This window comes from Leptidea sinapis, chromosome 18 (assembly GCF_905404315.1).
Source record: "Leptidea sinapis chromosome 18, ilLepSina1.1, whole genome shotgun sequence".
Lineage (NCBI taxonomy): Eukaryota > Metazoa > Arthropoda > Insecta > Lepidoptera > Pieridae > Leptidea > Leptidea sinapis.
Window position 1 is genome coordinate 10114529 of NC_066282.1, and position 24227 is coordinate 10138755.

General features: G+C 33.7%; 1 protein-coding gene across 2 annotated transcripts; it reads right to left on the reverse strand.

Moving 5' to 3' along the window:
* Positions 1-923: 923 nt before the first annotated feature.
* LOC126969550 (protein I'm not dead yet-like) lies at positions 924-23455 on the reverse strand. Of its 2 annotated transcripts, none has more exons than XM_050815059.1 (16): positions 23338-23455; positions 23237-23251; positions 22992-23136; positions 21585-21737; positions 19867-19991; positions 19599-19710; positions 18825-18915; positions 17400-17460; positions 16829-16954; positions 15814-15916; positions 14281-14375; positions 13438-13529; positions 12849-12917; positions 6936-7117; positions 3866-4009; positions 924-2241 (listed from the first exon to the last, which is right to left on the reverse strand). In XM_050815059.1, exons 1-16 carry the CDS (start codon positions 23343-23345, stop codon positions 2089-2091), a joined length of 1674 nt encoding a protein of 557 aa, XP_050671016.1. In that variant the 5' UTR covers positions 23346-23455; the 3' UTR covers positions 924-2088. The 2 variants fall into 2 exon arrangements, with proteins under 2 accessions (XP_050671016.1, XP_050671015.1); XM_050815058.1 differs by having other exon boundaries at positions 12822-12917.
* Between the last annotated feature and the right edge of the window lie 772 nt (positions 23456-24227).

Below are 24227 nucleotides of genomic sequence, written 5' to 3' on the forward strand. Positions count from 1 at the left end.
TGTAAGGATTCTTCGTGAAAATGATGGTCGTGATTACTGTGACATTTAGTAATTGCATCCAACAAATACAATGATATTTTATTAACTGTAACAGGTGGACCTAGCACCAAAAGCAGCACCCGTTCACGGGTCGACGCATGGACCAGCCATCGTCATATTTAAAATATCTTCATGATAACTTTGGTCACTTAGTCACGTGGTGATATTTTAATCACTATTGATTTAATATACAACTGATGCAGACCGGAAATCAATTTAATAGGAGGAGGCTTAAAATGAAATACGCCAATGTGCATTTCTATTATGTCCAAGGACAGAACGCAAGGCTGTGAAATTAATGGCGTATAGATTAGGAATTACTGAATAATTTGTTGTTTTTACAGTGATAAAACTCACTTCTGGGATTAATTACACAAATAAAATTTGAAAACAAAATTTTATGAACGATGCGGGACTCAAACCCGCGACCTCTCGCGTTCCATGGAACGCATGCGAGCGCTCTTCCACTAAGCCAACCGTTCGAGAGTTCGAGTTCGAAAAGTTCATAAATAATAAAAAAAAAATCTTGATCATGTCTTTGTTCAACTCTCAAGTTTAATTCAATTTAGCCGGATTATGCTTCGTCGCCAAGATCGCCATACTGTAATTACTACTACTTCAAATATATGTCAAACCACTGCACGTTTCATACTAAACTAAATTTCGATTTTTACTACTACAGTCCTGCCTCTTACGTAGTATTTACATCCTCTTTTGTATCCGTCCCAACTCTGGGCCAATAATTATTCTGAAAAAATTCAGTTGTCTATCTCCTTTTTTCCAATTTTGAAAATACTATGCTGTTGTATAGGTATTTAGTATTAGAGGTTGAAGGTCGTACAGCTTAATACGATTTAGTAAATATTAGAATAAATAAAATTCAGTTTTATTATATTTTCAGATCATTTATTTATAATTTTTAAAAATAATATAAATACACCAAAAAATCTTTCATTGTGGTACATGTTTATATATATATATAACAGAATCAGTAAAAATATTTATTAACAGTTGAAAAATATTAAGATTTTTAGTTCTACACCTGAATTCATTGATTATGGCTCAGTCTAAAAGTAGTTCAGTTGATTTTGAAAGCTGTGATGATGTGCTTGGACCCAGTGTTTAGCACAAAATATTATGTTACACTTTTAATTTAATTAAATATATTTTTAAAAATTGCATCATATTATGTCTTTTTTCAATCAATTTTCTTTAGTATAAACTATTTTATTCATCAAAAATATCATGAAACAGTGACAATGCAGCGACCGACAACATATTGTATTTCAGTTGTTTTTACTAACATCGAGGCAGGCATTAAGGCTTTGTACACACTAGCGGTTACCATTGGTTGCTAGCCGCGCGGTAGGCCGCTTTGTCAAAAGCTAATTAACAGCTTTTCATTGTACCCAACCCTATACAAATTATAAGCTGTGACATTATTATAAAAGTGTGCGGCTAGCCGTAGTTTTACATTTATATATAAGTTTGTAATATGTACTTATATATAAGTAGTTCATGGGTGCTTTAGATCATGTTCATCAGACGTTTAGCCTTAAACATCATAAAAAGAAATTAATTCTTGAAATTCAACGGTAGGAAGCTAAGTTTGTCAAGGAGCAGCATAATTAAGATATATAATGGCGACAATGTTAGAATGATAGTAATAACCTTTATACTCCTTCTTTATGGTTCTTGGAGAGAACTTCTAAACTAACTAGAATCTTTATGTTTTCTGGTTATATACAAAACAAATAATCTTTTGGATTTTTTTCTTTTGGGGAATATCAATAGGCCACAACCCCAATTGTCTGTATCGGTTTTGTTCATGGGCCAACAGTACTATGCTTTCGAGCGGACAAACCGCTTGTCGCGATTCAACATCGTAGTTTGCTGCTCAAACTAATCGAACAAACATCTAACCGCTAGTGAGTATGAGCCCTAAGATTGCTGTCACACTTTACTAAGTCTGAACTATGGTATGTTCCACCGCCCAATAATCTCATAAACAGTTTTAGATGCTTATTTATTTTATTATAATAAATCTGTCTAGCCTCCTCCGGCGGGAGGTGCTGCTTCTTCTGGTGGCAGAGTTGTTACTTGTACAACACCCGTATCGCTGAAGAGTATCGGTGCCCAATAGCATACAGCAAGCCACAGCAGAAGAATACATATTATTAAGGAGCCGATGGAGTATATTACCTGAAAAGATATTAACATAGTGTTAATTTATTAACAGCATCATTTGGCGGTGCGTAGTGGTGTCGCAACATAGGGTGTCATATCGAATATATAAATATCATATTAATATACGGGGACTCTCTACCATCGTACCACACGCTCTAAGCTGTCACTCTCGCCATCTTGAAGTGGCGTTACTCGACATAACGGTTTTCAAAACATACTTAGTAGTAGTATCTAGTGTAATAGAAATGACATCAAAAAAAATTCTAAAGGAATCAATTTTGAGAAAATAAATGCCTTTTATGCCCTTTCTACTCATCAGTGCCTGTAAATAGAATTGTGTTTTCTTACGTGTGATATCCAGATCGACACAATGGTTATCTTAAAAAAAAAAGCGTACCTTCCTGAAGGGCCGACAAAGCTTCTGTGATGACACTGGTATTGCAGGATAATGTGGACGCCAGTGATCAATTACCATCAGTTACTGCGTCCACTAATTTGTCGTTAATAAATAAAATAAAAAAAATACAACATTATATTAGATCTTATAGTTAAGGTTTAAGTCAAATTTAACTTTTACATTAACGCTGACCCATAGACAGAGGAATGTGTTGCACCATTGTACTCCTTCGCATAACTTCGCATACTAACTAGAGTAAAAAAATAAAAAGTGAAACATATATCAAGTTAATATCAACTTTTAAATGATCGCTGTTTAACTATTATACTTACTAGCTTTAACCGCCGAAGATTGGACGGTTTAACTCATACATGTTTAACCAATTTGAAGTGATCACTTGTGTGATCACACTGGTGTATTAAATCATTTGTTTCAACCTGAGAGTTGAACAAAGCATACAAGATTTTATGACGATACGTCACTCGAACGGTACCTCAGTTGGGAGAGCATTCGCACGGAAAGCGAGAGGTCGTGGGTTCGAGTCCCGCATCGTTCATTAAATTTCTTTTCAAATTTGATTTGTCATACATGTTTGTTATTGCTAAAATTAGTTGGTGAAACCCAGCCTGCGAGTAAAATTTTCTTAAGTAAATGCAAGTAACTCCCAAACTAAAGAAGGTTGCAGACTGTTTTAGGTCCCTATTATAAAAAAAGACCTCAGAAAACGTATAGAAGCTTTTGAAATGTGGGCATATAGACGTATGTTGGCCATAAGTTGGACCCACAAGGTCACAAATGTGGTAGTTCTGCGCCGCGTCAATCAAAAACGCGAACTCATGCAAACTATCAAGATGAGGAAAGTCGCATGTTTGGGGCACGTGCTTAGGCAGGAGAGGTACAAACTCCTACAACTCATTATGATGGGAAAAGTTGCCGGAAGAAGAGGCGTAGGTCGCAGAAAAAAGTCTTGGCTGCGCAACATCCGAGAGTGGACTGGCATCGCGAGTGCGGCAGAACTATTTCGCCTCGCGAAGGACAAACAATTGAAACTACAAAGCTGACCGCCAACCTTCGCTAGTCGGAGAGGCACGCGAAGAAGAAGAATATTATATAAGCGGTCTCAATGCGTGATCTGTGATTAACTATATTTTGTACCCATACTTTATATTAACTGATATGCCTACTGAATGATACCTATATGTGTCATAAAAATATTATAAGAATAACTGCGCATAAACGAACCATTTTGTGTATTGGAACTTTTCCCTCGTAGTGAACGTAGTAAGCTGGCGTGTATAGAAATGGAAACATGAAACCAAAAGAAGATCCAATCCCCACAGCTAGTGCCATTCTGTAGATGTTTGGTGTCACCAGTGAAGATACAATCTGAAATATAAATAGACTTTATAAAGTACTAGCTGACCCGACAGAGTTTGTTCTGTACATAATAAATAAAATACTGCTTTTTATGATTTAAAATAATAATAATAATCTTTATTGAAATATGGAAACAACCATTATCAGCTTTTTAACCTATACAATTAACTAAACACAATATAACTAATTATTATTCAAAGTTAACTTTCATTATTATAGGTAACTTAGTGGCTGTCATTAAACTGATTAACCCTATCGTTTCGTACTAGTAAAACTGTATCACGAAAGGATAGTATTAATCGTCCTTAGATCAGCCATATTTAGGTGCGTGTAGTTGAAATTAGCAAACTTATACAACAAGGTATTTGATTGTGTTCAAAATCGATCAAGTGTTATATTATATTTACGTTATGACTGTTATGTGTGTATGGTGAATGTGTAGGGATTTGTGTATGTGTGAAGGGTGATCTGTGTACTGTATTTATGAACCCGAGGGGAAGAAATGCCTTTGTGCCTACTGGTCAAATAAGATTTTTCAGTAAATTTTCGATCTCATTGTAGTCCAATGACTTCAGATATTTATCAATTGTGATTTTGCATGATCTATGATTAAGAAGAATTTGTCGACAATATTTTATAATGTTTTTACTGTTTGTTAATGGTACCCTGTTATTATAATAAAATTGTTTCACAGCAGAACTGTCAAACCGTGCGTCAATAAACTCTCTCATAGAAAATTTGTCCAATTGGAAATAAAAATAATTATGTGTCCCAAATAAAAATAAAAACTACCGAAGGTGGGAGGCTCCTCTGCACAGGATGCCGGCTAGAATATGGGTACCACAACGGCTCTTATTTCTGTGGTGAAGCATTACTGTGTTTCGGTCTGAAGGGCGCCGTAGCTAGTGAAATTACTGGGCAAATGAGACTTAACATCTTATGTCTCAAGGTGATGAGCGCAATTGTAGTGCCACTCACAATTTTCGGGTTTTTCTAGAATCCTGAGCGCCACTACATTGTAATGGGCAGGGCGTATCAGTTACCATCAACTGAACGTCTGGATCGTCTCGTCCCTTATTTTCATTAAGAAAAACCTATTTCTCAAGTGGACTAAACTGCACTCCATGATGTCATCCCCATTAAAATCCGTTCATTAGTTATTAATGTATATATATATTTATCAAGATTTATCTTCAATTTGATTCTGTGCTTGAAATATTTGGTTAAAAATTTGAAGTCCCAATTATGGCTGACCACAGAAGCACAACACAACGTAACACACACAACAATATCACGTAAATCCGCTGTGCTCGATGGTTAAGGTGTTAATAATTTACAAACTAATTAACATTAACCTTAGATAATTTATACATCTAGACAGTCTCTTGCTGTTAGACAACCGATAAAGGAATATTAGTTTAGTGTGCGTGACAAGCTACATCTTACACTCGCAATTTGTATGATACTTTGTATTAGTGTGCGTGAATTGCTTAAAATAGAGGTTAGTACTAAAGTAAATTTTTTTTTCTACGTATAAATCTATCTAGACGTATAAATGATCTAAGACATTAATAATAATCAATACATTATACACAATTAAAAAAACACTTTATATTATGTAGAGTCTGCCCCAATACATCACTGAATATCGAAATCAAATTTGGAATACTGACAAATAGACAAAGACCTAAAATAAATTTGGCGGATGAAGTGATTTTGGGAAAAAATTACCTTTTCTGTTTATAATTATTATCATTAGTACTAATGCGGCCCATAGACGTACAGTAATATTGTGCATATAGATTGCATAAACAATGAGGTGCCGCAAAGATGGACGCCTTAGATATTTCATTAATACTTAATTAATTCCTTAGTTTTTTTGGTAAAACTAAGACTATTATGGATTTCCTTAAAAATACGTTTTATTTTATTAAATAGCTTGCGGCAGGAATAGTTTATTAACTAATATGATCTTTTCGATGCGGCAGGAATAGTTTATTTACTAAATCTTTTCGATGCGGCAGGAATAGTTTATTAACTAATATGATCTTTTCGATGCGGTAGGAATAGTTTATTAACTAATATGATCTTTTCGATGCGGTAGGAATAGTTTATTAACTAATAAGATCTTTTCGATGCGGCAGGAATAGTTTATTTACTAAATCTTTTCGATGCGGCAGGAATAGTTTATTAACTAATATGATCTTTTCGATGCGGTAGGAATAGTTTATTAACTAATATGATCTTTTCGATGCGGCAGGAATAGTTTATTAACTAATATGATCTTTTCGATGCGGTAGGAATAGTTTATTAACTAATATGATCTTTTCGATGCGGCAGGAATAGTTTATTAACTAATAAGATCTTTTCGATGCGGCAGGAATAGTTTATTAACTAATATGATCTTTTCGATGCGGTAGGAATAGTTTATTAACTAATATGATCTTTTCGATGCGGCAGGAATAGTTTATTAACTAATATGATCTTTTCGATGCGGTAGGAATAGTTTATTTACTAAATCTTTTCGATGCGGCAGGAATAGTTTATTAACTAATATGATCTTTTCGATGCGGTAGGAATAGTTTATTAACTAATATGATCTTTTCGATGCGGCAGGAATAGTTTATTAACTAATATGATCTTTTCGATGCGGTAGGAATAGTTTATTAACTAATATGATCTTTTCGATGCGGTAGGAATAGTTTATTAACTAATAAGATCTTTTCGATGCGGCAGGAATAGTTTATTAACTAATATGATCTTTTCGATGCGGTAGGAATAGTTTATTAACTAATATGATCTTTTCGATGTGGCAGGAATAGTTTATTAACTAATAAGATCTTTTCGATCACCGTCCGCGTCGTTGTCTGTTTGTGGATGAAACCTAGTGCGAGTAAAGTCACTGGCAAAAGCAAGTAATATATATTGTACTTACCAAATTAAGAATAATCGGTAGCAAGCAGCAACAAGCCGCCACACCACTCATTATGTTAGCCAAGATAACAGCTATTATTCCAACTATTAATAACAATGAACACGGGGAGAGGCCACCTGGCACTGAATTCATAATAGTTAATCCCTTGGTAAACAATGCAGTGTGGATAGCTACTCCGGCACCTAAAATTATACATAACTGTTACATTAATATGTTCAATATTTATAATTACTCCGTATCTAAGTCCTGAACTAAGGTTTGATTTAGACGAGATTATATCTTCTATCTAATACATAAAATTCTCATGTCGCGGTGTTTGTAGTAAACTCCTTCGAAACGGCTTAACCGATTCTCATGAAATTTTGAGTGCATGTTGGGTAGGTCTGAGAATCTGACAACTTCTATTTTTCATCCCCCTAAATGTTAAGGATGGTCCATGCCAAATTTATTTTTTTTAAATTTGTGCATACAACTTCAAATTTTCACCCATCTACGATCAACAGTTACTTTTGTATCGCGATTTATTATCGGCAATACAACGTTTGCTGGGTCAGCTAGTATATTATAAAATTTTCATGTCTCCGTGTTTGTTACCAAACTCCTCCGAAACGGCTGAACCGATTTTTATCATATTTTGTATGCATATCGGATAGGTCTGACAATCAGTCAACATCTATTTTTCATATCCCTAAATAAGAAGGGTGACCCACACCCAAATATTTTGTTATGGCATGACTTTTACGTTTTATTTTATAACTTGAAGTTGTATGTATTTTGCGTTAAAAATACATACAACTTCAAATTTCCAACCTTCTACGATCAACCCCTATTTTTTAATCGCCGTTGGAAGATGGCAATCTAATATTCGCTTTAATATTTTTTTTCTCAATTTAAATTAACCTTCAACCATCGCAATATGGCAAAACAACGTTTGCCGGGTCAGCTAGTTGTAGTATATAATTTGGTTGCAAATTTAATTTGTACTATGTATCCCAGAATTGAGTGTGAAAGTCACAGAGTGGGAATATATATCAAGCTAAAATAACAAATTATTGAGATTTAATATTATTTAAATAATAAAACAATAATAATAATAATCTCAATAAGAACTAACTTATTATTCTAGTATTGTTATCCATTCGCCACTTTTTTTTTATTTATTTATTTAGATTTCATTTGATTCTATTCACACTTCAAATCGAATAATATATAGGCGATTGTGATTTCTTATGTTTAATGTTTTACTCGAGTTTTATATTATGTCAGCTCCGAATGTACTAAAATCGATGATTAGCTTAATAACTTAACTTCATTATTTGTGAGTTTTTATATTTTCAAAAAAAAAGCCATCCAGCATAGGTAAGAGAGTACCAGTTTTACGACAGTCACGTGGTCATTTGATGTAGGTACATACTTTTTTTGGCGCGTTGCACGTGCACATCATCACGCAAAATCGACACCCTAACGTTAGTTGGTCGACAATTTTTATCATTCGTCAGACTTAATGATGCGTTATTATTATTACAAAATAAATATTTTTTTTATAAGTAACAAACTGATACATTTATTTTTAGAATAATTTAATATAATTTTATCAAGTGTAGTATCGAAGTTGTTCATTTACATTCATACTAATAAATATTTCATACATACATTTATGTTAATAGTGACATATGTAGTGTGGTTTATTTCATGTAAGATTCTTTGCTTACGTAAAGAACATTTAATGACGCACGTTTCCAGTAGATGGCACTTGAACTAAACTACAAAAGTGTCAGGAGATATTATTGCCAAGTATTGAAAATGCTATGAAAATTGTTTTTTTTTTTTGTTTTTTTTATGGAATAGGAGGACAAACGAGCGTACGGGTCACCTGGTGTTAAGTGATCACCGCCGCCCACATTCTCTTGCAACACCAGATGAATCACAAGAGCGTTGCCGGCCTTTAAGGAAGATGTACGCGCTTTTTTTGTAGGTACCCATGTCGTATCGTCCCGGAAATATCGCCCAAGGAAGCTCATTCCACAGCTTCGTAGTACGAGGAAGAAAGCTCCTTGAAAACCGCACTGTGAAGGACCGCCACACATTCAGATGGTGGGGATGAAATTCTAACTTGTGGCGTGTCGTACGAAGGTGGAATTCGGCGGCAGGAATTAATTACTTTTAATTAATTTATTTATACGATTAGTTAAATTTTAGTTATTTTATAACTTGTTGTCACTAGCCGCTTGTATATCTTTATTTTCTGTTAATTCTACTATTTCCCCCACGAGACAGACAACGCCTAGTGTGGGGGTCAGTATAAAATGTTAATTTGTACATGAAAAGTGCGAAATAAATGATTTATTTTTTTTAGTTAAATGTGCGACTGCGGTACATTTGCCGCCGTAGGGACGAAGCGTGTAGGCTCGCTCTAAAAGACTGGATTCATGCGATGACGAAAATTTTATCGCTCGTGGAGATAGTGCCTAAAGAGCAACGAGTTGTTGATACGCTGGGACCATTCATGGTGGCAGGATGATCCTATTGCCGGAGGCTCCGCTTCAGATTCTTAAAAGTTAATATATTTTCTTATAATAGCTTATAAAATACTCACAATACCTTAATTTACTTATTAACGGTGTATGTGGATGATGCAGCTACTGTACTCAATAACTTTTATTTGTATTAATTAAACATTTACATTTTTTGACTTACTCGTGTGAAGCATTGACTATTTGACGTTTGTGTATATTTGTTGCATCACTTTACAGGTATTGTAATTGAAATGATTTGTAAAACAATGAAAATGTAAATCTTAATTTAAAAGAGTGTCATTTCCGTGACCTACATGAATAAAGTGATTTTGATTTGGTTTCATTCATTATTGGTCAGATATTTAAGGTACATGTCAAGATGTCGATGACATGGTTTTCGAATACTACACAATTTTAAAAGACCTGATTAAACAACATATTCCTATAAAATACAAACGAAATAATTAATTACCCTCCTTGGTTTAATAATAAACTTATACAAGTATTGAATGAAAAAGAAAAATATCGAATACGTTATAAAAAATATAATAATGAAATGGACAAAATACAATACAATATTTTAAAAGAAAGAACACGTAAAATTATAGATAAATCTTATTCGGGCTATATTGAAAAAATACAAGAAAACATTAAAAGCGACCCTAAATCTTTCTGGACATATATCAAATCTAAACGTAACAACACTTGTACCATTCCATCCACGATGCAGTTACATCATAATTCAGCCAATGGAGGTTTCGAAATTAGTAATCTATTTGCGGATTATTTCTCTTCGGTTTATAATAAGCCACTTCAGCCACCGTGTTATTTGTATAACACGGAGTCAGTAAATAAATCAAACACTAATCAAAACACCCAATTTTTTACGGTAAAGGACCTTGAACTGAAGTTAAAATCACTCAATAAAAATAAAGGTGCAGGATGCGATGAAATTCCTCCAATATTTTATAAGAACTGTGCTAAAGAATTGTCATATCCACTAAGTTACATCTATAACGCCTCAATAAGTAACGGGTTATTTCCGAGGGAATGGAAAAAAGGCATAATAGTGCCTATTTTTAAAAAAGGTAATAAATGTGATGTTAATTATAGACCGATAACTATTTTATCAACTCCTGCAAAGATCTTTGAATCAATTTTATATCCTCACTTTTTTTGGCAAACTAAGCACCTTTTATCTGACAAACAACATGGCTTTATAAAAAAAAGATCTACGACGTCAAACTTGTTAATTTTAACTAATAGAATTATAAATGAAATGAGTAATAATCATGAAGTTGACGTCATTTATACCGACTTCACTAAAGCATTCGATAAAGTGGACCATTTCCTACTAATAAAGAAACTTAGGGACATCTATGGCATATCGGATGAATTACTGACATGGTTAACATCTTATTTGGCTTCTCGACCACTTGTGGTTAAGGTTAGTGGTTATCATTCTCGGGATTTTTATCAGCTATCCGGGGTACCACAAGGCTCACACTTAGGCCCCTTATTATTTACCTTATACATAAATGATATCACTAAATTAATAAAATCAGAATATGAACTATACGCAGATGACCTAAAATTATACAGGACGGTAAAATGTTTTGAGGACCAAAAAATGCTTCAAGATGATATCGACTATATCTACTTATGGTGTCAAAATAATAGTATGGAACTGAACGAAGGCAAATGTAACTTTTTAAAATTTTCCAGAAAACATATTAAACTTAAAACTAGTTACAAGGTAAATGACGTGTACATTGCTGAAAAAAAATATTTTAAAAATTTAGGCATTATATTAGATAGTGAACTAAGATTTAACAAACATATAGATCACATTGTTCGTAAGAGTTTTAAAATGCTAGGTTTTATTTTCCGTAATACGAAAGATTTTAGAAGTATTTTACCACTCAAGATACTTTTCAACTCTGTTGTCAGATCTAATCTAGAATATAGCTCAGCTGTGTGGTGCCCATATCACAAAAAATATATATCACGAATAGAATCTGTACAAAAAAAGTTTCTTTCAAAGTTAAGTTTTGTTGCAAATAAATATATCCGTAATGATAGCTATGAGAATAGATTAAATACATTTCAAATGAGGTCTCTACGAATACGTAGAAATGCTTTACAATTGCTGTGTTTACATAAACTTTTAAGCTATGATATCCTTCGCTTTTATCACAAATCGGTTTGCATGTGCCTGCCTTCAATTGTCGGCTTAGTACTTTTTCCCCAATGCACATTAAATTCCACCACAGTAATTATGGCTTAAACTCTCCTCTACAGCTAATGTTACAATTATATAATTGTATTTTTAATATAGATGAAAACACTGATATCTTCTTTTCAAACTTTCTTAATTTTGAAAAACAAATTTGTATTGCTCTCCAAAATTCATAGATTTTAGTTTTTAAAATATCACATGTATTTCTTATAGTAATGTTGTGCCTACCTATAATTTAAGTACATTTAAACTATTTTATTATATTTGTTTAATTCTTAGTGCATAAGTTAATAAATTGTATTTAGTTGGTAAGCCTTTATAAATAAATAAAAAATAAATAAATTATTTTCAAAGTAAGATTAGCTCACGATTGAGGACAATCCTTAGTACCACTGTAAATCGGTTTGCGTGTGAAACCATCTTTTTATTTACTGTACATGTCTTTGCTTAGTATCCAAATATATCATAATAGTTAATTTAGCTCCTAAACGGATGACTATTTTTTTTTCGAAATATTTGAATTGAGTTTGAAATTGCAGCCGAGTAAACAGTGTATTAATAATAACGTAACAGACGACGGTGCCTTTGGAAACCATTGATGACATTGGATATAAAAGATCATAGACCAACTATAGTAACTAGACGTCGGTTTGGGGTGGCCAACATAAGACAGATAATATCCTGTGTATATAGGTACAATAGGTACATAATATAACACAAGTGTACTTTCACTATCACTTTTACATCATAAAACACAACATCGCACCATATTTCCTTCGATTCCACTTAAAAGTCACTGATATTGAATAAATAGTGGATAATTCACGTTTTCTGTGCAGCGCTATCATGTTTGTTTAGCACACCTGGTGTGCTGACCTTGAAAAAACCGGCACGCATGGCGAATCAAAAAATCTAATCACTCTATCTCATTTCTTTACATAAGACTCGCATAAGTTTTTCTTTTTCTCGTGTGAGTGAGACGGAAGCTATCAATTAGTCTAGTTACTATACTTGATCTTTTGGGATTTTTATGTCTTTGACAGATGAGTTGATCTTTGATGACACAAAAAAAAATTGAATATTTTAAGCTTACGACTATGAAACATTGAGACAATACTATAAGCTACTTGCCTATTAAAAAAATGTAACCATAATTACTGTTCCGGTCAACGTATTTCCACCACAATATCGCTGACTCAGGTTTCAACACTCCTAATTCACTCCTTTCTGAAAAAAAAGTCTTATTTCTAAAGCAGTATTCAAGCGGTTAAGTTCAAATAAAAACATTTTTAAAACAAGGTTATCAGTTAAAATTTAACTCAAATAAAATTTGAATACAAAAATTTGTGAACGATGCGGGACTCGAAACCGCGTTCCGTGCGAGTGCTCTTTCCAATTGAGCCAACCTTTCGAGTGACGTACCGCTCTAGCTGCATTGTAAGTGTTGGTTAACAAATTGCTGGAAATATACCGATCAAAATAACGACACATAGTCAAAGTCAAATAAACTTAATTCAATTAAGCTTAATCTAAGCTTTTTGAATAGTCACTATAAATATTTCTTTAAAATTACTGAATTTACGACATATTCGGAAAAATTTGAGCTCGTGAGAAGAACATACAAGAAACTGAACGGCCGGTCTTTTCAATCAAATAGAGTATCTTACATAGGCTGTAATATACATATAATAATTTAGTTTGTTAGTGATAGTGTTTGAACAATTTCATAAAAGTAGTATGAACTCACTTTTAGCTTTCACTAGTTTGGGGAAACCACAAGACCTCGGTACCACATGCAATAGTAAAACAAACAGAGCTGCAACGGTCGCTTCTCGTAATCTGAAAATATTATAATACTATCAAATATAAAACGTCATTTTAACAAAGCTTCGAAATAAAACTGAATAATTACAACTGTTTTAAATAAATAAAACGTTTATGCACGTAAATGTTTAAATTGACGAAATATTTTTTATATGGAAAAGGAGGACAAACGAGCGTACGGTTAAGTGATCACCATCGCCCACATTCTCTAACAATACCAGAGGAATCACAGGAGCGTTGCCGGCCTTGAAGGTTCATTTGTATTTTTGTTATACATAATAAAAAACATCTTGACAGACAGAGAGAGTAAGTGATAGACATTGAATTTATTGTTTTTATGACAATAAGGGACGATACGAGCGTGACGTTCAGATAGTGGTAATTGAGACGCCGTCCCCATTACAATGCAGTGCCACTCAGAATTCTAGTAAAACCCAAATATTCGGAGCGGCACTACGATTGCGCTTGTCACCTTGAGACATAAGATATTAAGTCTTATTTGCCCAGTAATTTCACTAGCTACGGCACCCTTCAGACCGAAACAATAATTCTTACATATCACTACTTCACGGCAGAAATAGGCACCGTTGTGGTACCCATAATCTAGCCGGTATCCTGTGCAATGGAGCCTCCCAATGGTATTATATACTGTTAAATATTTAACATTCATTGGACACTAACTGAGATTTCAGAAATACTTAATTTAGCAAAAGTCAAAGCTCTGAGAAGAAAGGGTATCATATATTATGCACTTGTTCAATCTTACCTCGGTAACTGCGGAGAGCGTATATTCAGAAAGGTGGATTGTGAAGAAACTCCAAACATTGCAAGTGTATAAAGAAAGATCGAAAAAATCGTCAGCTGTAAGGAAAAAATTGATTGTATTTGCTTACTTCAAGTGCTCTACGAGATATAATAATATAGTTGCAGTACCCACATTAGTACAGAGCTTCATTTGTCGAATTAAGTCTTAAAACACAAAATCTTATAACAATTAAATTTCTGTTATAACAATCAACAGGCTATAATATGAAAATTGTATGCTTAAGTATTTACAGATATAGTCATCCGGGAATCCAGACCGACGCAAGACACAATAAATTCATTTTTCAATATAAACTAGTTAACAAGATAATTTTAAAGTTATATCATTTTAAACTCTTTAATTAATTATCATAATAATTATGTATATTCAATAAATTCGTTTATTTTATGTTATTTGCCATTACTCTTGCTATAAATATTATTGTTACAGGAAAATTTATTATATGCAGATTTACTAATGAAAATTTTGTGTTTTTAAAATTGTTTAAGTTTTAAAATACTAGGCTCCATACAGCATATGGAGCGCGGTAAAGTGAACATTCAGAGAAGATGTCTCACAATATGTTTTTGTAAACAACTCTGTTTACAGAAACACTTATACAATTTTTGTCAAGGTCAAAGTTACTTTACCTTTTATATAATAAAAAATTCAGCCAAGTGCGAGTCGAACTCGCCCATGAAGGGTTTCGTAGCAGCCAGTAACATAATATAAAATTTCTTGAAATTCGTTGTAACTTTGATCGATGTTTTAATACCAGTGTATTTTTTCAAAATTAAGTTATTGATTAGTAAACATATTAATAAGTTACCTAAATGATGGGATTTAGATCTAACTATATCCGAGCATATATAGGCTTGTGATAGCTAAACAATCTAATATAAGGATATTCCACGTTGACTAATAATATTTCCAAAGATACTATTGAATGAATGAAAGGTAAATTGCGGTTTACGATTTATGACGTATTAAAAAAAATCTACTTACTAGATCTAGTACAACCATTTTTAGTGGAATATTGCATGTAATGTACATCACAATTTTTTTTTAGTTTTATCATTCTCTTATTTTAAAAATAACAGAGGTAGACACATTTTACCACTTTGGAAGTGTCTCTCCTGCAAACTGTTCAGTTTGGAAAAAAACGATATTAAAAAATTTGAAGACCCATCTATGGATATACCACACGTGTCGGTTTGATGAAAAAAAAATTTTAGTTTCAGTTCTAAGTATTGGGAACCCACAAAATTTTTTGTTTTTATTTTTATTTTAGTGCCGTTCACAAAATACAATATCTACTTACCAAGTTTCAACAGTATAGTTCTTAAAGTTTCGGAAAAATGTGGCTGTAACACACGGACGGACAGGCAGACAGACATGACGAATCCATAAGGGTGCCGTTTCTTACCATTTGGCTACGGATCCCTAATAACGGAATATACAATATAACTTAGGAGCCAGTGTTAGGACACTTACCAGTTCATGGCACGTAGCGCTTTTTGGTATTGTACTCTTGTATTTTAGCATTGAATTCATCATTTCTGTCTTACTACTTATGCTCATATTCTTCTTGGTAACTCTAAAAAGAGAAAATAAAATAATATACTTCATTGACACACTTTGTTCTGTGATAAACTCAAGAATCATTCTTCCACGTTCAACCAAACTATAGCAATAACGGTAACCAGATCGATATGTACCACCGTGTTTAAGTAACAATTTTTTTTATATTTTTTACGGTTTTCATGGAGACGCCATATTAAATTGAATGGCATATAAAATAAAAGATGCCACCTGATAATGAAGTCTACAGCGAATGTGCTAGCTACAAATGTATGGGTAAGCAGAACATTCCTAAGCAAATCAAAAACATATATGATTTATTTCCTTTTTATTATTGACAGCTAATTACTGACAGTAGAAGGTAGTATTTTGTCTCTATCTATCTGTATATTGGGAACGGTCGTGAATCTATTCTAAGTCTTTGATAATTTTGTTTCTTCTTGATATTTATCAGTATCAAGAAGAAACAAAATTATCAAATCTAGATGAGGGTCAATGTCAATCGATTTACATCTTGTAAACGTTAAAGTCTTACGTATCTAATTATAAATCTTATATATGAAATTCTCGTGTCACAATGTTAGTTATCTTACTCCTCCGAAACGGCTTTACTGATTTTTACCAATTTTTCATCCCCCTAAATGTTAAGGGTCCACCCCTAAATTTCTATTTTATTTTTTTGGACGTAAAATTTTGTTTTTATTTTTTTATAATACAAAATTAAAAAATACATTAATAAATTTTCAACCTTCTACGATCAACCCGTATTTTTGTATCGCGATTTTTATATTATTCTGTTCCATCCACAAATCCGCTATAGGGTTGCGAGATGGCAATGGGTCAATACTTACAATAATTATTGTAGTACGATGAATTTAGTAGGTCTGAGAATCTATATATGAATATTATTTAGTCAAGTATGACTCACCTATTGATCAAAACCATATGATAGCCAGTATTCAAAATGAAAATTCCAAAAGCCAACGGAAACGCAAATATAAAATACTGCGTAAAACTGAAAACGTCGGGATAAGGACTACCACTTCCATTGATGCTGTGAACAAAGATATTCTAGGCATATATTGATGTTAAACAAAACCTATATGTGTATTTATTGAAATAACTTTAAATGCGAGACACACATTAAAGGCATAAAGGCAAGGCATAAAAAGGTATTTATTTTCTCAAAATTCTTTTTGATGTCATTTCTAAATAAACTAGATACTACTACCGCTTCGGAAACAAATGCAGCTCTGAGAGAGAAGAAGCATCGCAAGAAACTCTCCCAGCATTCTTTTTTGCGCTCTTTTAAAATAAATAGATAATATTGTAGTGATGACACTGTAGCAATGATGCTATTGCTATAAAATAATCATAATCTAGTCCCAGGCTGTCCGATCACTTAGTTATTCAGCTGTTGAGTAGTAGGATGTTTAATTTGATTTTAGCTATGTTATCTTGTCCACTGAAGATACTTTTTTATCGGTTACATAACTAACCTTTCGAAAATTGCACGCATTGCTAGAGTGGCGTACGAGGAGTGGAGAATAGCCGTGCCACCTGAAATAACAATATAAAATATAGAAAAAACTGGCCAAGTGTGAGTCAGATTCGCACACGAAAGGTTCCGTACCTATTATATATAAAAACATCATCTATATAAAAATTTCAACATCGTCAACTATAAAAAACACGTTTATTGTAAAGTTTAGTTTAGTTCTATTATTCATTATTAACATGAAAAAAAAGATAACAAGATAATAATACTAATATTGACACACTTTTTAAACAAATTATCTTGCCCCAAATTAGGCATATAAAGCCTTTGTTATGGGTTGCAAGACAACGATATATTGAATACGATATACTTACTTAAACATACATAAATACATAAAAACATCCATGAATCGGAAGCAAACATCCATATTTATCATATAAATGCTTGCACCTACCGGGATTCAAACCCGGGACCTCTAGCATAGTAGGTAGGTTCGCTAACCACTCGGCTATTCGGCACCGTTCGGCTAACATTTAATAAAATTACATAGCAGACGGTAATCACTGGTTGGCTCTGCACAGGGTTACCTAGCGAGCCATCCAGAGGAATTTAATACATTAAAGGTGGTGTCTCTTTGTTTCCGCTTTTGAGACTGAAACTGTAGATTTATATAAGACATCAAGAACAATGTATGTAATCTTATGTCTTTAAACGAGCTTTTCTTGAAACGGCTCCAACGATTTTCATATAATTTAGTATACAGGGGATTTCGTGGGCGATAAGTCGATTTAGCTAGGTTTAAATTAAAAAAAAGTAGTTTTATCCGTTTTTTAAAAAGAAACAGCTACAATAACATTAGAATACAAAGGTAAATTTCGCCACTATTTCCAAGAGTGATATTATAGCTCAGATGGGTGATCCGAAAAGCAGAAGACCCCGGTTCGAATCCAGATGTCCTATTAGTTTTTTTTGTTCATGTTTTGTACATTCTTAATAATCCGAGCAAGGCTCGGTCGTCCAGATATTTATTAACAAATATATTAAATGAAATGAAAATTGTATAGGAGTCTACTTAAATATCTCTTATAATATTTTTTTAGTATTTGCTGTTATAGCAGAAACAGAAATACATCATGTGTGTAAATTTTAACTGTCTGTCTATCATGTTTCGAGAAATACAGCCTGTTAGTAGCCGGACAGAGCGATGGAGGAATGGACAACAGAGTCGAAGTAATAGGATATTTCTTTAGGATCGTTTTAACCTTTGGGTACGGAATAAAATGTATGCTATTGAAGCAGCTAACATATTAATTGAACAGTAATTTCAAAGAAGAAAATATTATTAATCTAAAAGAAAACACATTTGATGTTAGATGAAATCGCCCCAATTGTCGGAATTCACGATCATTTCATATGATTTACTTACCAATAGCAGCTGAAGTTTGAACACAGCTAAGCACGATGTATCTCATTTCATCATAGTTGGGCTCAGTGGCTCGATATCTTGATGTATATGACTAAAATTAAACAATTTTATTTGTAAACAAAGTCAGTTATTGAAGTGAAACTTCTTTAGAATAGATATGTAATAGATATATAATTATAATTGTGAATTGATTGTGATTTGAAATTCGATGAAACGAAAAAGCGAGACGATAGAGACACGAACAGGTAAATGTATAGGATTCAGCCGGCGGAGAATGAGATAGAATACATTACACGTTCTCTTAAAATGATTTAAAGCGACAGAAAAAGAGACGACACACAAATTCATAAGATTTAACGTGATGAAATGAGAATGATGATGACGAAAATAAGATAGGTAGCATTGTACTGTGTTTTGGTACCAAGCGATCATCTTTGAAGAAGGGACTGTCTTATATATATGACACGAGTATATCTCAATAAATTCTGACGTCATGCGCACGACATTTTACTACATAGACACCATGAGAACATAAATATGCAAGCGCTGATAGTTAAGTCTTTCATAGCGGTTGAAATCATGTGTCATCCTAGTAACATGTACCAGGACTTCATATGCAGTTTAGAGGTTTAATGTAAGTTTTGAATCGGATTGATTTTTTGGGACGCCGAGTTTTATTTGAAAATGTGCAGCAGTCGCATATAGATAGTAGTATATAGATATAGTATCACATGATTACACAACAGTTGCATAAATAACTATAATATGACTTACCTGCAAGTTTTGATATGCTGGCGTAATATATTGAACTATTACAGACGTCAAAAGTAGGCGGTTACAGAACATCGACAGAAAAAATGCTGCTATAGCACTTTTTCCCACCATGCTAAAAATCATTAAAAATAATGTTTTAAAACAAATTCGAAAATGTCTTGGCATGAAACATAAATTATAATAAATCCAGAAAACAGTAAGTCCTTAAATATCTTCCTTTAATAGTTGTCATTAATAAATAATTTATTTAACGTAAAATTTTGAATACCTTATCCCAGTAAATTTGTTAACATCACCGCAACACAGCAATTTCAACACAATACGTTTATCCATTCCCGACAAATTTAGTAGTAACAGCACCATTCCAGACAAGATAAATATTGCAATGTTTTCCTTGAAACAATTGTGCATTTAATAAAAAATCAAAAAATTAGTCTTGCATACAATTATTGATAAGGTTACTCGAGAGTAGAGAGTGCATGACTACTGGCCTACAGTCGGAGCCTCCTTTGCACAGGATGCCGGCCCGATTATGGGTACCACAACGGCGCCTTTTTCTCCCGTGAAGCAGTAATGTGTAAGCATTATTATGTTTCTGTCTGAAGGGCGCAACAGCTAGTGAGATTGTTTCAAATTGCGATATCGCTCAAAATTGAGATTTTTCAAGAATCTCGAGCGGCTCTGCATTGTATCACTTGATGTTGAGCATCAGGTGACCGTTTATCTCATCTCGTCACTTATAAAAAAATTGGTTGTCTTTTAAATCAGTTTACGGAGGATAACTTTACGTGACATCAAAAGATAATCATCGTCATAAGAAAATAAAAAATCCTTTATGAATTGAATTGAATTATTATCAAGAAATGAACTATCGTTGTCTTGTATAATTGGTTAATTAGATTTATTTGAAATTAGAATTAGTTGCCGGCCTTCAAGGAAGGTGTACGCGCTTTTTTTGAAGGCACCTATGTCGTATCGTCCCGGAAACACCGCACAAGGAAGCTCATTCCACAGCTTTGTAGGACGAGGAAGAAAGCACCTTGAAAACCGCACTGTGGAGGACCGCCACACATCCAGATGGTGGGGATGATATCCTAACTTGTGGCGTGTCGTGCGAAGGTGGAATTCGGCGGCAGGAATCAAGTTAAACAGCTCTTCGGAACATTCCCCGTGATAAATGTGGTAGAAGACACACAATGAAGCGACGTCTCTACGCAACGCCAAGAGATCCAGCCGTTCACAGAGCACTGGGTGGTCCCCGACAATTTGAGCTGCTCTGCTTCGTTTGTTGCACGCTGTCAAATGGATAGAGCTGATACTAAGGTGCGCCAGACCAGAGCTGACAGCAATACTCCGTGTGTGGCTGGACCTGCGCTTTGTAGAGCGCTAGAAAGTGGGCCGGCTTGAAGTATTGCCGTGCTCTATTAACGACCCCCAGCTTCTTGGAAGCCAATTTGGCTTTGCACTCCAGATGGCCACGGAATTGGCAATCGCTCGAGATTTTGAGACCCAGTATTCCGATACTAGGCGATGCTTTAAGGGAAGTGTTGTGTATCTAGCTCCAAACTAGGCATAGCCTGTACTATGGGTGCAAAACAACGATTTATTTAATACAATATACTTACGTAAACATACGGAAATACAAATGAACATCCATGTTTCGGAAACAAACATTCATATTCATCATATTATAAATGATTACCATATTATAAATGCACCTACCGGGATTCGAACCCGGGACCTCTAGCTCAGTAGGCAGGGTCACTAACTACTGGGCTATACGGGTCTTCAAAATTAACATTTATTTGCACTTGTTAATTAATATATTTTTTTACAATGAACCACACCTTAGGCCGATCGTACCCTCTGTTGCTGCACGCCTGGCTCAAGCGGAACGTGACAATGATTCATGCTTTTTCGTGATTTATAAGACGTGATCACGCGGAAAAATTAACTATAAAACGGTTAAAGAAATAAATCACTTACGTTGAAGTAACACTTGCAAACCTGAGTGCTTGATAGTATACCAGTCGCAGGTAGAAAGAAAATTGGAATAAATCCGGTGGCTGGCACGCTTATTGGCTGCAGGAGCCAAAATACCACCATCCATAGGCACATAAATGTCACGGGATGCATTGCCTGTTGAAATTTAATGCATATCATTCATGTGACCTACAAGTTAAACATGGCCACAACTCGCTGCTAAGGAAAAAAAATATACAAAAGTAAAAAAAAATATGACAAAGGGCTACTTCAATCATGGTCATAGTTTCATCCCAATACGTTTAGTAGTTTTCCATTTTCCACCTCATAGTAAAGAAGTATTACATCACATACACAGATACACTTTATTTACCAGTAAGAGGCTTCTTTGCACAGAATGCCGGCTAGATTATTGGTACAACAACGGCACCTATTTCTGCCGTGAAGCAGTGTTGTGTAAACAATTTTGTGTTTCGGTCTGGAGGGCGCCGAAGCTAGTGAAATTTCTGGGAAAATGAGACTTAACATCTTATATCTCAAAGTGACGGACGCAAATTTTTGGGTTTTTCAATAATCCAGAGCGGCACTGCATTGTAACTGGCAGTGCGTATCAATTACCATCACCTGAACGTCCTGCTCGTCTCATCCCTTATTTTCATAAAAAAAGGTAGCTATAAAATTGTTAAAGATGATGTTTAACGAATAATTTCTACAGTTCGATATTTTTGAATGTTTTTTTCAATTCTATTAATACAATAATAATTATAATGGCAATTGTTAAATCGGATTTTAACTATTTACGTCGCAAATTTTTCGAAACTTGTAACAAATATTTTGGGTACATTCCCTTAGTGTACTCTTGTAGAACTATTAATTATATAACGTATACAAAAAAACGGCTTAGCTCAGCTCTAGAGCAATTAAATTGTTTCATCATTTAGAAATTATGTTATAATTAAGTCGATTTATACAGCTGTAATTTAAAATATCCTTTAGCGTAAAATATTACTGATTCATATAAAATATTCTAACCAATAAATATATAAAAAATGTGCATATTATTAATTTCAAATTAAATAATGATGTATTTTTCATAGTGTTACTATGATGGTAAAAATTTACAATAATTAATGTTAGTACTACTTGCAATATTTTAAGTCAGTTAACCATAATAAAGTTGTGTTTGAAGCACATATATATAGAAGACTATAATAAATATATATATAGTAAAAAATATAGCTACTTGTATAGTAATTTGGTTGCATCTCACATTGAATATACATAATATAGTGTTTTTACTGAATGTATTGAAAAATTAAATGTAAATAAATGATTGATTGAAATTTATTAAAATCTTAATTTTTTTTTTGCAATCAAAAACCTTATATGAAACTTTCTTAAGTTACTTACCTTTCCAAATAGGCTTTCCGAAGTCAAAAATAATATTATTAATATGATTAGTATCAAAGTTCCAAAGATGCCTCGAAAGTGGTGTATTAGTAGGTTTTTGATCCGTGGGACCCATCCTTTAATAGGTGTCCCGGGGTCCTTTCTCCTACCAAATAAAAATGTATTATAAGTTTTTTCCAATAGTTTTAGATTAACTCAGGGTCATTATAAAATATGTGTTCAAATAAGTTCAAGTATCAACTTACAAAAACGATTTTATTCTGTAACAAAAAAATGCGATGATTAATATTTTTCTCTATTTCACAATAAACTGAATTAGATATTCAAAAATATAATAAATACTTACATCCCCATACTGGATATTTATTAATTCACCTCATTTGCATATCTTTGCATGTCAAAAAACTTCATTTTCTCATCACAAACGTCATTATTTGAATTTTACATCAAATAGTCTACTTACAATTTTTTTACTTTCACTGTGATTAGGAAAAAGGTTTTAATGTGATGTATATTTGTGGCGTAGGTACGTTTCATATTATTAACTATTCTATTACCTTTCCGTTGAAATAATATCAGACCAAAAACATGAAATACAAAACTATACTAACTATGGGCCTTATGAGAAAAATCATGGTCGTTCAGAGGGCAATGGAGATCTGTAGGAGTACCAAAGTTACTGACATAGTCGAAATGATTGCGAAACTGAAGTGACAGTGGGCAGGGCACATAGTTTCACGGACAGATGGCCGAGAGACGCAGTCTTGGTAGGCCCACAATATGGACCAACGATCTGGTCAATATCGCCGGAATACGTTGGATGAGGGCAGCGCAAGACCGATCGTCGTGGAAATCTTTGTGGGAGGCCTTTGTCCAGCAGTGGACGTCTTCTGCCTGATGATGAATGAATGAAAAAAAGCAAAATTATGCCTTACTAAAGGCGTTGACGTCGCTTCATTGTGTGTCTTCGCTGTTTGACCTGATTCCTTCAGCCTAATTCTTCCTTTATATGCACACCCAACAATTTAGAATATCATACCCACTATCTGAATCTTTGGATTTCTGAATCGTTCCTCTACTGTGTGGTTTTCAACGAACTTTCTTTCACGTACAAACTATGGAGCGACCTTTCTGGTGCGGTTTTTCCAGGATGAAACGATATGGCTACCTTCATAAACATTTTGTTCACTTTCCCAAAAGCCGGCAAGACACAATGACGCGGTGGTGATCACTTAA

Coding starts and splice junctions, on each gene's coding strand:
- LOC126969550 (XM_050815058.1), bottom strand. Junction 14,376..15,813: donor GCGCTACGTGCCATGAACTG/GTAAGTGTCCTA, acceptor TTTTCCTTACAG/CTGACGATTTTTTCGATCTT. Junction 4,010..6,935: donor TACCGATTATTCTTAATTTG/GTAAGTACAATA, acceptor TTTATATTTCAG/ATTGTATCTTCACTGGTGAC.